General features: G+C 33.3%; 1 protein-coding gene across 2 annotated transcripts in view; it reads right to left on the reverse strand.

Moving 5' to 3' along the window:
- The window catches only part of Gbe1 (1,4-alpha-glucan branching enzyme 1), a 284,824-nt gene that overhangs the window by 128,171 nt on the left and 138,496 nt on the right, over positions 1-18,157 (reverse strand). For both annotated transcript variants that reach the window (XM_087213932.1, XM_087213936.1), the window contains one exon: positions 16,881-17,090. In XM_087213932.1, the coding sequence (XP_087070058.1) occupies positions 16,881-17,090 (210 nt within the window). The remainder of the gene's footprint in view (positions 1-16,880; positions 17,091-18,157) is intronic.

Genomic DNA, 18,157 nt, shown 5'->3' on the forward strand with positions numbered 1-18,157 from the left:
CAGTCAATTTTTTTATACATGCAAAAATAATCAGCAGAGCAAGGAAAAAAGCCACATATGGGGAAGACAGAGGACAGCCCAAAGTAAAGAACCACAGCTGCACTTTTCCTGGACACAAATCCGGGAACACTAATCCTTCCTTGCCTCAGAAATGTGTCCTTACTTGTGTCATATTTTAAAAGAGGGAGAAAAGGAAAGAAGGGAGGGAGGCAGGGAGGAAGGAAGGGAGGGGAGACAGAGAGAATATCAAAGAGAGAAGAAGGAGAGGGAAAGAAACACAAAAGTAAAACACAGAAACAGAACAGACAAAATGCATCATTCTTGCACTGATGGGAGGTAGTCTCAGATCTTCATCAATTGAGAGATCACTATCTAAGCTAGACACTAAGGACCATTTCTCAGAATATCTGTTCCTGAGTGAGTTATTTTTGCACTGACTATAATGATTTAATATTTTACACCTCAATTACTTGTAGGAACTGAACTCACTGAATATTTATTAAGGCTTTTAAAAAAGTCAACGTTCCCCTAAAATCTTTCCTAAAATTAACAAGCCCCAAGGAAAAACAAAACCTACAATTGTATTTCTATGATCTGAGCCATATTCTTTTAAATATCACAAAACTTCTTGGCAAAATGTACAACTGAGATCAATGTGGGAGAGGGAGAGGAAGAACAAGAGCAAAACTTGGGAGAAGTAACACAGTCAAATAAACCTGTGAAATAGTTTCAGAAGTTCACATTTCTTAAAGCAACTTTCTAGGGCTGGGGATTTAGTTCGGTCACACTGTGCTTGCCTCATGAATGCAAGGTACTGAGTTCAATCCCTGGTAACAGAAAAAAATAAGTGAATAAAAATAAAAGCCAACTTTCTAGTTTAAATGCCAAAACAAATCTAACCTATTCCATTTCTGAACTACCTCATCTTACTATCACTGTATCTTCTCTGGTTATAATACTAGAAAAAAGTAATTCCTTTTAAGGACATAAGGTTCAAACAGGATATTCTTTACCAAAAAAAAAAAAAAAAAGTAGAATTTCCTGTTAACAATATTTGCAGCATGAAATTTACGTAAGCACACTCATACAATGGAACACTGGAATACATCTTGAAGGAAAATAATATCAAAGGAAAAATAGGTAAGTTATATGTACTTAACATTATGAAATGCCAACAGAATCACAAATTTTAATTGTACATTTTGGTGACTACATGAAGAACAAAAATAGGAAATCATGAGCGAGCATTCCAGAAGGGCTAATTTTAATCTAGTGAAGTTAAGAAAAAAAATATTTTACATTGATGACCAGAAAGTAAACTGAATAGCACCATCGAGGAGAATATTATAAACAGAAGGAAAAGCAGGTACTAAGATCCCAGTTCAGGGAAGGCAACAGAGGAGAGAATGACAGGAAGAGGATGTGAAGATGAGAATAGGGCAGGATCCTTCAAATCACCAAAAGCCAACAGATTTTTTAACCATTTCTGAATGTATGGAAGTGCTTCAAGGTCAAAGAAATTTGAGAAATAAAGTATTACTGTATAGCACTTACTTGGATATTCAGGGTATGCATTACCTAATTAAATATTGCAAGTATTTTCAATGATAAAGAAATGTGTGGAACTTGATTTAATTCAGGGATTTCCAAAGTTATTTGAGCACTGAACACCCTTCATGGGAAGTAAACACACTGATATCCTGCTGAGCTCCCTTCCTTGGTGGATCATTTCCCAAAGCAGTTACATGGAACAAAGAGCTGTGATAAACCTAGATGCCACTGTTACTTTATGAATGAATTGAAATGCCATTTTCTATATCTGGGAATAAAAGGACGTAAGATATTCTAAGTATTATTTAAAAGAGATAATTGGTTTCATTTTCACTCTGTTGAACAAATATTTGATAGTATAGTCTCTGTTAGACTTTGAAGAATTTCCTAATCCAAAGGGTTAAACTATGTCTATAAACTGTATTATAATGTGGAAGAATTAAAAAACAGAAATGTATTTATTTATTCTCTCAACAAATCTCTGTTTAAATGAGCCAAGCACTGTTCCAGTGCTGAATGATAAAATGGATAACAAGACAAATACAATATTGACCCTGCTGAAGCTTATAAGTTTGCTTGGTGTAGATTTAAAAAAGCAAACTAAATAATAATGTAATCCAATAAGTAGTACAATAAAATACATATGAACATGTAAGAAAGCAGAAAGTGGAAGCTATTAATTACAGCATTTAACACAGAGTAGAGGAAGGAAACAGCAACTGAATTTGAGAAATAATTTGGAACTAAAATAGAATAACTCAAATTGTTAAAAAAAGGACACATGTTCAGAGTCTATATGATGCATACATTTGAGCTCAACAAAAAAAGTGTTAAGGCAGTCAAAAGAAACAATACTAGTCATGATAGTTAAAAGAAACAATGCTAGTTCTTATAAGCCAGGAACTGTTTTAAGTAAGATAGGCACCTTTTAAATCACTTTTAAAAAGGAAGAACCTAAAATACAGAGTTTAAGTCACTTGCCTACCTGAAATTTGGGATAGGTAAGGGTCATTTTTCCAGAGAGGCTTCCTTAACGATTCTACTTCCTGCTCAAACTCAGGTGATCTATTTATTATCTGTCTTTAATTATCAGTATATCATCTTGTGCTGCAATAGCCTAGGTCGGTGGTGGTGAACCTATGGCAGGAGTGCTGCAGCAGGCTGTTTGTTATCGTTGAAAGCTCTAACAGGGTCACAATCACTGACATAGATGTTAAGAATCAAACTGATTAGATCTTTAATTCTCTGAAAATAGGGAGCTGTGTCTTTCTCTTTTTCGAGGTGAGAAGGCTAGCACAGTCCCTATAGCAAAGGAAGTATGTACTTAATTGTTGAAAGAATGAATGCCATGTTCGTGGGAGACAGAACAGAGGAAAAGAGTAGAAGAGAAAGTTAAGACCCTAAATGGAACCTTGTAGAATCTGAGTTCTGGAAAATTTGAAAATAAACATTACCAAATACAAGAAAGTGTGACACTAACCAAAGTCAGGCAAAATATCAGTCCATCATGTTTCTCCACTAGTGCTAACATATTTTGTTTTCTTTATGATTTATCATGTTTATAAATTTTAATTAAATGATATCTTTAATTAATAAAAAAGCTTCTTTTCCATTGCAATATATACTTCATAATATATTTATCTGTGCTGTCATTTAAACAAATAACTTACCCTTTAAAATGTAAAGGAAAAACAACCACATTTATATCATTTGCAACAGAGTATACTGCTAAATTATTTCATGTTTATCCTAGGATGAATGAATCATTCATTTGAAGTCACTTATGCCTGGGTCATTTGTTAGTGAAAAAAGAATGCAAAAATAATTAAATTTATATGTGTTAATTGACTCTACAACTGGGGGCCCCTATTATCCTGGTAGTTGTTTAAAGCAGTTCTAAGGTAGTTGTTAATAAATGGCAGTAAATATTTTTTTAGGTTGCGTGTTCATCATCAATTTCTTGGGAAACAGAAATTTAGTACTTTTCATGAAATACACTTTTATTTTTGAGCTCATTGCTTCTGAAAGGATTTACTGAATAAACAACTAGATTATAAATTAATACAGATTTCTCCAATCTAGTGAATTATAAAACCATAATAGCAAAAGCCATACCTGTGTCAGTGTGTCTTGCAATATAAACCACATGGGGCCACTGAGCTCCTGAAATGAGTCTAGGAAGACGGCAGAAATGGGTTTCTAATTGTATTTTACATTGATAAACATTTAAATTTAAAAACTGACACTCCTCAGTATGTTTAGAACAACTCGAGCATCTGAATCTACTTTTCTCACTTTAAATTTATGAGGTTTAAATGTATGTCAAGTATTTATGATAAAAATTTAACATCTGAATTGAGATGTTCACATATGTAAAACATATACTTGAGTTCAAAGTCTTACTACTAAAAAATGTAAAATATCTCTATATTAACTTTACATTATTTTTCTATTATTACATGTTAAAATAATACTTTGGATATACACAGTTAAGCAAAATATATATTTACTTGACTTGTTTCTTTTTGTTTTTAATGTGCTTACTAACATACCTTAAATTTTTTTATGTTTTTTGCATTGGATTTATTTTGTTGTACCTGCCTCAGCAAGACCACTGGGTCTCTCATTTGCACACTGATCTCCTGTACACCTCATTTAGAATTTTCACATTGACCCACCACTCGGATCTGACAGTGTCAGTGGTATCTATCCACTGGCTTCAGAATTCACTTCATATTTTCACTTGGAAGGGCTAGATAAAGATAGAGAGATGGGCTACTTTGGGCAATATTTCAAATGTAACTGAAAAAAACCATGAATGAACCCATGGCAGAAGTGAGAAGGACATATAAGAAGGTCTATGGAAACCATGGTATCTATAAGGCAACTGTTAATAACATTTTGTGTAACAAAACAAACTCCAGGGGTGAATGTTATACTAGACTGAGAAAATACATAACTAGTATACAGAAATGATTTTTCTTCTCATAACCATTGCCACATCAATAGTCACTTCAAACAGAAAGGAGACTGTGAGAAACAAGTAGACCTTTCTTGCCTGAATTAAGGTAATATACAAATAGATTAACCGTGACACAGAAAGAAAGAAAGAAAGAAAGAAAGAAAGAAAGAAAGAAAGAAAGAAAGAAAGAAAGAAAGAAAGAAGAAAGAAAAAGAAAGGAAAGAGAGAGAGAGAGGGGGGAAGGAAGGAAGGGAGGGAGGGAGGGAGGGAGGGAGGGAGGGAGGGCTGGGGATTTAGCTCAGTGGTTTCACCACCTGTTGCACAAGTGCAAAGACCTGAGTTCGATCCCCAGTACCAAAAAAAAAAAAAGAAAGAAAGAGGGAGGGAGGGAAAGGCAAGAAAGAGGAAATGAGGGGAGGGGAGGGGAGGGGAGGGGAGGGGAGGGGAGGGGAGGAGAAAAGCTATTGGAAAACCTGAAAATTGTGATTTGGAGTAAATGAGGAAAAAAGAAAGAAGACGACAAAAAAACCTTTCCCCATCCCACTAACAGCACCACAAAGCACAGGCCTAACAAATATATCATATATTCCTGGATTTAAGATACAAATAAGCAGGGTACTTAATTTAATGACTAATTAACACAATGCTTTTGGCACCTGAAATTTAAAAATAATAATAATAATAGTAAGCACGGGGATGCTTCACTTATTCTACATTGAGAGGAACAAAGCAGTCCACATTAACAAAATCTTCATAGTAATCTTCATGAAAAACCAGATGACAGGGCTGGGATATAGCTCAGGGTAAAGTACTTGCTTAGCACATGCAAGGGCTAGGGTGTGAAGAAAACTAAATGACAGGTAACTTTTAATCATTAACACGACATTTAAAATTTTAACATTGTTACCAAAAATACTTTGAAATCACATTATATTTTTCCCTGCCATCTTAAATATAAAATTTTGAACACAACCTGAAGTTTTTTTAATGACTCAGGTTCGTTATGATCAATTATTATACCACACTGCAGTCTAATGATGCCCACAGGGACAATTACGTGTGCAGAACTGTTTGCTGCTGCACCTAAGAGGCCCCGCAGTGCTGTGCTTTCAGTTCTGGTTTCTGACCTTGATAGGAATTTCTCTCTCTAACATTGCTCTCAGTGGTGACTTCTCAATACTATTTGATGTTGACCATAACGGGGTCATTTCAACAACTGTTTCTAATTTTGTGCTTCTACTAAAACAGCTTGACAAGCTTTTAAAAAGTAGTGTAAGACTACCGTGAACAAAGATCCATAGCCATTATGGCATATGTTTTGCTTATGAAAAAAAATTATTACTTGTTTTCCTGCATTCTAATTATGTTTCAGAGGACAAATTTGACTAATAAGTTTCTCCACAAAATGACACTGTAATCATGGTCTGAATGACAATTATCCCAACTGCAGGTTAGATATTGGTATAAGTGTACCAATGACTCTTCACAAACATACAAAGTACATAAATATAATCTTTTTTTTTAAGAGCGGAAAATCAAATTCAGAAAGATTAACTACCTTAGCATTGGTAATACAGTAATAAGCACTGAACTGGTATTTGAGCCCAGGCTGGGGAAACCCATTCTCTATAGTGACTGCATGTATAGTGACTGTATCTAGATTTGTAATTTTTAAAAAATTACTTACAACTTATTTTCAAGGTACTGAAAGAATAAATGGTTACCAAATTTTAAGGTAGTAGATTTCCTCAGTGAACATATAGTTTGGTCTCTTGAGCCTGATCTAAAAGTCAGTTTGTTTCTTCACTCATCTTTGCATAAAAATCAGCTATGTGAATCTATTACATGATACCATATTACTAGTGTAGGTTTATAAAATTCTTGTTAATATAAAAGAAACTGGATTGTGATATTTTATTTAAGTTATAAAAGTACAGTATTATTCCCAGCTGGTTTGCTACCTAAGGTATTTGGAAGTGTATAGACTCTGACATTCTCACAAGCTAAGGTACAGACTGGAGTTCAGAGAAAGCCCTGGCAGCATTGGGATTACACAACCACAGAGTCAAATTTCTTCAGTCTGCACAGTGGCTGAAATATACACTAAATGCATGATATTTAAAAATGGGAAGATTTTATACAAAATACAGGTTTTAGACTTCTTTTAAATAAATGGAAGATGTGGCTTCATGGAATAACTGCCAGGAGCTTGTAAGCGGCAGGCATCTCAGACAGGACCTATTGGCTCCAAGTTGCCCTGAGCACCACCTGGCCTTGCTTCCCTCAGTGACCTGCCTCCATTGTGGATCCACTTGCATCCTTTAATAAAAATCTGAAAAGAGAGCTCCAGAATTCCACAATATTCTATACTGCAATGTGCCTCACATTTTCAGTTATGCTGCTTTATACAGTTTGAAACACTGCCCTGTGGCATATAAATAATATTATCATTATGAGTTATTTATATGTGAAAACAAGTTTCATATGTTAGCTATGTGGTTTAATCTGAGAGATACAACAACCTACTTTATGTTAGATCTTCAATATCTTAACTCTTTATAGTATATATTATCATTATTATTATTTTACTTGGAAGTAACTTATCTACCCTTCTTCACTGAATTCAGTTGTAAATAAAGGTGACTCTAAATCATTTTGTAGTGTCATCTCCCTGTCAAGCATGATGTTTAAAAGTTTATGAGAAAGAGAAATAGAAAAAAATAGAGAGGGAGGCAGATAAATATAAATATATTTAACAAAAAACTACTTCCATGTTTAATACACAAACAACAAACATATCACTCAAATTGAAAAATAACCAAGTATATGTTTAGAATGTCATACAGTGTTAACTGCCGTGCAGAAAAATTAGGAAGGGATATGCAATAGGCAATGGTGAAGGACTGGAATGGTAATTTTCTATCACGTGGTCAGGGAAGTAAGTATGTACAGCCTTAATGCCTCAAAATTGAAGGATGCTTAAGAAAGGTTATCACTGTAATCACCATGATTACCAAAAGTTAAAAAGAGCCAGGTGAACTCCTTTGGACAGCTAGTCAGCCTCTTTTGCTATCCTTAGCACAATGCTAAGAACGGAGCTTCAGTTTCTGAAGAGCTACTTGGTACACTGTTTTGTTTCCTAAAGTGCTACAAGAAAATGTTAACTATAACTGCTCCAAATTTTACTGATGATTTCAGTACATACAATTCTGAAAGGTTTTAAGTCAAAAGTCTAAAGTTGGGGATGTATTCCTGAGAAACAATACAATAAATTCTGAGGCTAGCAACTTCTTACATGTATGGTGAGAGAAACATAAGAAAGACTGAAGACCCAAGGTACAATTAAATAAGGATCCTCAGTATTACAACATGTGAATGGGAAACTAAGGAATTAAAGATAATATAGGTGATTACTAATTTAAAATAATGGAGAAAAAGTCCTCAAAATGAAGAAACTTTATATTACTTAAAACTATGAGTCCCTTCAAATTAAAGAGATAAAAAGAAGTGGCTCAATGTAACATGGTTTATTGACCTCCAGCATAACACTGAGGAAATCATCCAGCTGGAAACTACGAAATATCTCTCATAACTTCAAAACTGCTAGTCCATACTCTAGAAAACAGATATGCTTAAACAAGATGTTTTGTTACACACAGATAAAAACAGAAAAATTGATTTTTCCCCACTTTTTACCGGCTTGCTTCAAAAGGTCATAAACAAAGCTAGATATCATTATTATTATAGACTCCATGTAATTCTCTGACTTAAATGGTTAATGACTGAAAAAGAGACCTTAAGACCATGTTCACAAGCATGTGCATTCCCTTCAGCTAAGGGTGTTTTTAGGGCAATGTGCCGCATTTTCAAAGTAAGAGAAACTATCCAACTTTTGAATGAGTTTGGATTTGGGAAGGTGAATGCTATAGGTGAGTAAGACCTAAATACTCAGGACACTTTCATGATATCCCTGTGCACCTCAATTTTAAACTTGTGGGGAATAAATGAGGCAGATAATACCAGGAACAAAGTGTATACAAAGACACTAAATCCTTACTTCTCTGCTATGCTCTGCATCAATAGAAACCTTTCTGCTAGGCTGAATAATCTCATAAAGCCTGTGAAAGAAGTTATATTTCTACTATTCAAACTCAATTCCAAGCAGATTAGATTGATATGCCAACTTTCTTAATCTCTTTTACAAAAGGGAATTAGTGTGCCTGAATTTTGAAGTGAACTTGACTTTCTTTGAAATAGTAGATTTAACTGTTTTTCCTTAATAAAGTTGAAATGAGATTCTGATTTTTAAAAAAAAGTACTACTAAAAAGAAAAGAAAACAATACTATAAAAGTAGATAGATAATCATAAGACTTTTTATGGGACACCCAGTTATCTCACAAGTAATTAACAATCTTTCTGTGATTATAATGTTCTTAGTGAATAACAAGCCATAAAATCTATTTTTCAAACTATTATTTGACTTCCCTTTAGACTAGTGAGCTGTTTCCTACAACTACATAAAAAAAATTATGTGGTAATCATTTGTCATTGGCTTTATAAAGCTAATAGGATAGGTATTTGTATGACTAAAATTATACTGCCTTACTTCAATATAAACAAAATGTCAAATCTTCTGGAATATAGCCAAAAAATTAAAAGAAAATATTTTATTTTAGAGTCCCATGCTATATAGAAAATATCACCTTCTTAAAGATGTGCAATATGGGAGAAGCTGAGCATTTCTGTTAAATAAGCAAATTAATATACTTTTTAAAATTAATTAGAAAAGCTTTTTCAGTTTTAAAACATCTATGAAGTTAAAATTCATTTTCTTAAACAATGATCTAATTCAGTGATCTATAAACTTTTTTGGTTGAATAAGCTATCAGAAGACATCATATTTCTCTCTATATATTTTTATTCATTAAACCACTTCACTCCACTTTACTACAGTGTACACTGTGAACTTATTTAAAAATAATAATTTTAAGACATTGGTGTAGGAAAAGATTTTATGAACAAAATCTCAGTTGCCCGTGAACTAGCACAATCAACCAACAAGTGGGATCTCCTCTTACTAAAAAGCTTCTGCATAGCAAGAAAAATGACCAACAGTGTGAAGAGACAACCTCCAATGTGGGAAAAATTTTTCACCAGCTGTCCCTCAGACAAATCTCTACTATCTAGAATATATAACGAACTTAAAAAAAATCAGACCTCCCAAATATAAAGACCCAATCCAAAAATGTACATCGGAAATGAACAGACATTTCTCACACAAAGAAGTAGAAATAGCAAATAAATACATGGAAAAATGTTCAACATCACTTGTCATTCGAGAGATGCAAATGAAAACAACCCTGAGACTCCACCTCACCCTAGCAAGAATGGCTGCCATCATGAAATCAACCAATAACAAATGCTGGAGGGGCTAAGGGGAAAGAGGAACCCTACACCACTGCTGGTGGGAGTGTAGACTGGTGAAACCACTGTGGAAATCAGTATGGAGATACCTCAAAGAACTAGGACTGGAAGTCCCATTTGACCCAGCTATTCCACTGCTGGGGATCTTCCCCAAAGAATTAAAAGAATCATACCACAGTGATATATGTGCACCCATGTTCATAGCAGCACAATTCATGATAGCTAAAACCTGGAAACAACCCAATTGCCCATCAACTGGAGACTGGATAAAGAAAATGTGGTTTGTTTTTTTTAATACAAAATGGAGTATTACTCAGCCATCAAAAACGAGAAATTAGAGACATTTATAACTAAATGGATGCACATTGAGGTGATACTCTTAAGTGAAATAAATAGGACACACATGTGTAAACACCAATTTCTCTAGTGTGAGAAACTCAAAGTGTAAATAAGGACTAAAAGGTATAACAGATAATGTGAAATAGGAAGAAAAGGTGCAAAGGGGAAGGGGAAATGGGAGGGGTAGGGGAAAAGAAAGAAGGGAATGGAATTAATATGATATAAAGAAAAAATGGAAACAAAGCCTTGTAGATAGGGAGAGGTGGAGGGGTTGAAGGGAGGGCAGGGAAAGGGGAAAAAAATAAGAACCAAGATGGATTATGTAAAGGTGCAAATTTCCAATGATGAATGTCATTATATTGTATACCTTAAATGTACAAATATAATTTATAAAAATAGTAATTTTAAAACAAAGATAATCAAGATCTGATCAGAAATAACTTTGAAACCTGATTTTTAATGCTTGTTCTTACTGCAACAGATAGCTCACTGAAATGCACAGATGTAAATAAAAGGAGAGGACCAATGGCTATCATTACTAACTTATAAAGCTCTTTCTTAAAAGTGCATTCACAATCTATCAACTACTGTGATGTTCAATTTCCATTTTCGATTATGTGTACTCCATTTTCCCTGATGTTAATCAGGTGATTGCCACCTAATCAAAATATGATACATTTGTATTTATAACCAATGAGCTTAAGGATGTATGTAACTGGAACAATTACAGAAGTCATAATGATGGAAATTATTGTTTTCTGGATGCTTTCCTCAAAATTTTTTATCCAGAGTAGAATTTTCTTAAAAACTTTTATTTCAATTTAATTTAAATATCAACTACTAACTAACTAAATAAATAAATAAATATCAACTACATCCTAAAAAAAGCAAAGTTTTAGGTCTATTTTTTTCTAATATTCCCAGTTAATGTATACTCGGGAGTTTCCTAATTAATTTATCTAATAATACATCCTAGTATATGTCCATCTCTAACTTTATAGGATAATACCAAAGTGTTTTCAAACGTATTTATGTACATTTACCTTTTGCATTCCATTTTCTCCCTGTTGTTTTTGGCCATTTTTGCTACATGTTAAGTATTCCTAACCTAAAAATCCAAAATTTGAAATGCTTCAACATCTGAATCTGTTTGCCAACATGTCACCACAGCAAGAAAATTCCACACCTGACCTCATATGACTGGCTGTAGATGAGATGCAGGTACACCAAAAATACTGTAAAAAGAACCAGGGATTTGGCTCAGTGGTTTCGCCGCCTGCTGCGCAAGCGCAGGGACCCGAGTTCGATCCCCAGTACCAAAAAAAAAAAAAAAAACTGTAAAAAATTACATTCAGGCTATGTGTATAATATACAATATATAACATAAATGAATTCTGTGCTTATAACTGGGACTGATCTCCAAGATATCTGATTATGCATAACTATCTCAAAGTCCATCCAAAATATCCAAATTTCAAAACATTTGTAGCCCAAAACATTTTGGTAAATGATATTTAATATATACAGAAAAGAGCAATTATTTTACCAAATGGCAAAAATATAGAGTATGACTTTAAAGTCCTCCTATATATAATTTTTCATTCATTCATGTTCTCAATGATTAGTTTTTAAATATATTGCTAGTCGTAACACTGTCATACACCCATTAGTTAATATATTAATATATAATAACCCTTAAAATTTATCATTTTAACAAATTTAGTCATGATGTAAAAACATATGTAAATATGATAAAATTTTGCCTAGAGTACTTGCATCTATATTTATGAGGACTTATCTCAGGAGTGCAAGATTGATTTAACATTTACAAATCAATCTATAAAATTCACTATAGTAAAAAAAAAAGAAAAAACAACTAATAAGATATCATAGATAAACTAGTTAAGATCCAAAAATCCATTCTGAGCAAGGAAGGCTTGAATAGAATAGATTTCCTTGGGCTGGGGATTTAGCTCAGTGGTTCTGCCACCTGCCTCACAAGCACAAGGACCCGAGTTCAATCCCCAGTACAAAAAAAAAAAAGAATAGATTTTCTTCTATATTCTAACTTGTGGAAATGTCCTTTTTGGTTAAAAATACCTAAGCATTATAGTGTCTATAATAAGAAGTATTTTATTCCATATACTGATAATCCTAAGAAGGAAACTTGGATTCACTTTTACTTCTGCAAAGAACTCTAATAACTTAACAAATGTATTTTTATCTTTTAGCCTATATTATTATATTATAAACCTATAGTGATAGAACATGATTATACTAATTTTGTGTCCAAATAGAAGCTTAAGGGGAGGAATGAGCATTTGCTTTATGATGGTATCTCCTTTGAAATTTAATATCTTATCTTTGGGTTGAATATCTAACAAATATTCTCACATGAAAATTTAGTAAGGATTAAAGAACATTAGTTATTTCAGATGAGATTGGGCACATTCAGGGTGGTATGGCCATAGATTCTCATTAATTATTTCAGCCCAACAAATAAACTCTTCACTTGTTTTACTGTCTCAAGTTCTTTTATATAATGCTGAAGAACATTTAAATAGAATTGAAAACTCAGACAACTAAGTTATATACATTATTTCTTACTCTGGAAATTCCTGGATTCCTTATGGGTGACAGATTTGTCAAAGTTCTCTATACCAACTGAAGAAAGGACAAACCAATCTCTGTTATGAACTGTCATTAGTAATTTAGCAGAGCTACAAGGCAGTTCAGCCGAGTAGACAGAAAATTAAAACATGGGCAGCTCCTGATTGGAAATTTATTCATAGCAGGTAATGAAATAGCATAGTCAGGATCCCTAGCATTACTCAGAGTGAGAGATTTAATTCTGATAACTTTGATGATGGCACTTGAATCAGAGACTATAAATGGTGACAAGTTGTGACATATAGATAGAATGAAAATGAGCAACACATCTCTGCAGAAGTGATTCCATATAAGATCATTTTTTTTAAACAGTACATATAATAACTTCAAAACTTATCAGAAAAGTTTTCAAAAAGGCTTAAGACTTAAGTAAAGCAGATACCATTTCATGTGCATTTGCCAATGTGATTATATTAATCAACCTACCAGAGGTAAAGGATGGGAAAGAATTTATATTAAAATATATAATATTAGATTCTGATTTCATCAGCATAAGGCACAAACTCAAAATTATAGGAAGAGTAGCTATCACAAGGAGATGATTAAACTGAAGGATTACTTTTTATGTTTTTATATACATGTATGGGATATTTATTAAATGCATCACACACAGCTAAATAAAAGTACATTATAGTATTCATATGAACAGTAATTTTTATTGTGCATTTACTGTATTTTATATTTTTTAAACAAAGTGTGGTTTATAAAAATTATGTCTTTCAAATATAACTCTATAAAACAAAAATACTGTTAAGTATCTTTCCACATGGATAGGTATTTTAATGTATCTTTGATCTGTGAAATGGCAACTGTTTATTATATGTGATCAAATCTTGTTACATATGGAAATTTTAAAACTATGTTTTAAAGTACTCCTCTCACTGAAAGGCAGGATCTATGTCCCCATCCCTTAAATTTATGATTTGTTTGTCCAACAGTTTACAGCTGAAATGACAACTACTTAAGTTTCCAGACCCAGACTATATCAAATCCTGTCCTGTATTCTAACTGTTGTAAGAAAGTCCAGAGACACAGAGGGGGCTACAAAGAAAGAAACTGAGGCCCTTCACCATAAAGCCTTTGATGAGATCCTAACTGACAGTCACATGATTCAATCATCTTCAAACTAGATGTTCCGCCCCTTAATTAACCCATTCCAAGTAATAAAACAGTATGAGAAGATCCATCTCTGCCAAACTGTGCTCAAATTATAAATCTAAGAACAAAATAAACACTTGCTATTGTCTTAAGTCACTAAATTTCGAGCTGGTCTATTAAACAGTAATAAAGAAAGCAAAGAGCCGAGTAGATCTTTAATCATTAATGCTAAGATTATGAAAATGGCTTCAGTTAAATTACACGTCCTGCATGTAATAAGGAGGTAAGTGTAAATGAAAATACCTGGAAAATTTCATCAGGCTAATATAAATTATATCAATAACTTTTAAAATAAATTGTGTATGTAAGTACTGAGACAAGAACCGAAAGTGTTTCAGAACCTTAAGTATTTCATATATTGAAAAACTTAATTATTAAAGAATTGCTTTTGAAAAATTGGGTTGTATATACTGGCTTTGTCATACTTTAACTGTATTATTTAATCATGTCATAACTAATAGTGTAAATGTATACAGAAAATACTGACTCTATAAAAAAGACAAAATATAGGCATCAAATAACAGAAGTAACTTCTAATATAACTACATTTACAGAGGACCAAGTCTAAATGACATAACAAATACTTTTACATATTCATAATAAAAATAATATAATCGTAACCTAAAACTGTAACATGTATACCAAAAATGTGTATCTGAGAAAGATTGCTTATTAGTTCAATAAAGAAGAAAATAAGTATTAAATAACACTTAAATTTGTCTCAACTTTAATAAAAATGTCCCTGAAATAGTTTCTTTAGAAAACTGGGTAAGTTCAATTATACTTTGAGGGCTTATGATATATAAAAGTACACTAGAGTAAGTGTTTTAATAAAATAAAGAATTGTTTTACAACATAAAATTCTGCCCACCTAATGAATTTCTTTTTAAGATACAGTTCTACACAATTGTTTTAGAACATAAAAACTATAATTTAATATATGTCTTTTCACAAGGTTCAGTTTTACAAAATAAAGTACATCCTAATTTGTCCAAAAATGACCAGAGATTTCAATTAATTGTATTTCTTGTGCACAGTCTACTTTTGGGATATTTCTCAATAATCAAAGAATTAGCACTAGTTCAGTCTTTTTTACATGCTATAAATCTATAGCATAAAAAGCAATGTTCAAGAAGGTCACAGAAATAAAAATACTTTCAGAGAGGGAATACTATTAGGGACAAAATTCTGCTTCTTTTTATAATACAAAAGGTGAAAATGAAGATGATTAATCGATTTGTACCAGAGTGAAGCTGGGCTGGAACTCTGCCACCTTCTTGTGTCTTTTCTCATATATTATGCAGCCATACCTGACATGAGTGATTCCTATATGGTAATGAAATATAAGATAACGTATGATACTAAGAAAAGAGTGTACCAAAACAATTTCTTCTGAGTAAAAGTCATCAAATTTCTCCTAAGAAATGGAAATTCTTCATTTTATAAAAATATTTGCTGAAGTATTTTTATATTGTCCAGGTAAGCATGTGTTCGTGTATGAGACAATATCCAAAAGAAAATTCATTAAACTTTTTCAAGAACATTTATTATAAGAATTATATAGGTTGAGTAGCCCTTGTCTAAAATACTAAGGACCAAATGTGTGTTTGTCAGATTTCCAATTTTTTTATGGGTTTTGAATATTTGCGCATACAAAATGAAAAACCTTGAGGATAAGACTCAAGTCTAAACAAAATTAAAATTAACTTATATTTTATATATATCTTATTTATACACATATCCTAAAGGTAATTTTATGCAGTATTTTTAGCATGCATGCATCCTGACTGTGGCCCACTGTATGATAATGGGTATGAAATTTTACACTTGTAGGATCACTTTAGTACCCTAAAAGTTTCAGATTGTAGAGCATTCAGATTTCAGATTTTCAGATTAATGATGTTCAACCTGTACATTGCAAAGTACTTTACTAGCTTTAGTATGAATAACATCATATTTTTATTATATTTTTTACTTATGTTAAATATTAGTTGAAAAATAAGATGAGTTTTCTTTTTAAATTTTGTTACATCATGCTACTCAAAACACTCTTCTAGATGGTCAAAGAAGTTAGTATGTATTTAGTCTTAAAAAACTGGTTCACCCTTAACCCTTAATTTACTTATTCTTGACAGAGTATGAACTAGTAAGTGCTAGTTGTTATTATGGTCATGAATTAAAAATTTAACAACAATGAAAACCATGGAAATATACTTAAGATATTAAAATAGAAAATATTATTTTGAAAAATGGCCCATTTAAAACAATGTGTATTTCTTTATTAAAAGGATATTTGCTATATTTATGTCAACCTGGTAATCTTTTAGATATTAAAAATATTTTGAAACCAGGTCCTTCACATTGACCTATATCCCCAGGCCTTTTCTTATTCTTTATTTTATAGTGAGGTCTCACTAGGTAGCCAAGTTACCCACCTAGGCTCCAACTTGAGATCTTCCTGACTCAGCCTCCCAGCATGCTTAGATTACAAGCATGTGCAAACACTGAGCTTACATTTACAATTTTAAATGGCAATAAACCAGTATATTTTAAATACATAAGATCTGTAAATCTAAAATTTAAGTAAACATACTATGAATATATGTGCTACACCATGGTAAAATTCCTCATATAATTTTTAAAAATAAAATTTAAAACATTCAGTGAGAGAAGGCATATACATAAGTGAAGTGTGTACTAAATAAGTGAATTTAGTGAATTCCTTGAACTTCATTTTTTAAACAAAGAAAACATTTCCATATTAGATGTACTAACCTGGAGTAAGCAAACAATCTACTATCCCAAAGCTCATGAGTCCCTCTAGGTCCAGAATGGAAATAACAGGAATCGGTCCCATCAAACATATTCAATCCATCTTCTGCATTTTTGGAAGCATGACTATGCACCACATCTAAGAGGACTATGATACCCATTGAATGAGCTGTGTCAACAAGTTCTTTTAGGTCTTCAGGAGTTCCATAGCGACTAAAGGTAAAGAACACAACAAAAACATTACATTATAATTAAAGCAAATGGCCAATGGTGCATCATTTTACCCAGTATATTACTAAATATTTTAAATATGCAGTATATGATACTTACATACAACTTAAAATGGCTTAGTACTTGTTACTAAACAAATTTAAAAGGATCAGATAAAAATAAATCAAGCTATTAAGTGTAGCTTTTTATACCCTAAAAAAAATTCATATTTTGAGCATGTAAATCAGTAATACTCTACTTCTCTATCCTCAGAGATTCCTATTTCCAACTCTAATCCTAGCCAGTCATAGTCATTCAAACTCACATGTCTGTCCACCTCTTTGAGGGTAGAAAGTTGCCTTGAAGATATGGGCTTTTAGAGTATTTCCTTGAATCCCAATAATGCCTTCACTAAGACCATCCCATCTCCACTTGTTCAAACACTGGAATGTGCTCAGTTACCAGTGGACCAAGAGAATAAGCCTTTGGGGCCTGGCGTGGCTCCCAGCCTGGAGGAGGCATCTGGGTAGGCTTGTCGTGGCTCCAGCCTGGAAGAGGCTTCTGGGTAGGCATGCCACAGCTCCCAGCCTGGAGGAGGCTTCTGGGTAGGTGTTCCACAGCTCCAGCACAGAGAAGGCCTCCGGGTCGGCGTGCCTCTGCTGCCAGCCCAGAGGAAACTTCCAAGTCAGCGTGGCACAGCTCCCAGCCAGGAGGAGGATTCCAGGTAGGCGTACCTCGGCTCCCAGCATGGAAGAGGCTTCCGGGTAGGCAAACCATGGCTCCTAGTCTGGAGGAGGTTTCCAGGTAGGCATACCACAGCTCCCAACACAGAGCAGGTGAGCCACTTGGGCTCCAGGAACGCCCCCCCCAACCCCGTTGAAATGAGAAGACATGTAAACAAGCCTCAGAACCAGACTTCAAGATCAACTACAGCCACAACAAAAGGAAATGTGATGGAACAAACTGATACTCAACCACCTGGACTCCCTGAACTGGCAATGAAAAAGGATCTGGAAGAAATGAAATCAGAAATAATTTCTCACATAAGAGCAAAGATTGTGCCCATAGTG

Source organism: Heterocephalus glaber, unplaced genomic scaffold (genome assembly GCF_053883595.1).
Source record: "Heterocephalus glaber isolate CG9 unplaced genomic scaffold, H.glaber_assembly_v1.0 deba00000122, whole genome shotgun sequence".
Taxonomy (NCBI): domain Eukaryota; kingdom Metazoa; phylum Chordata; class Mammalia; order Rodentia; family Bathyergidae; genus Heterocephalus; species Heterocephalus glaber.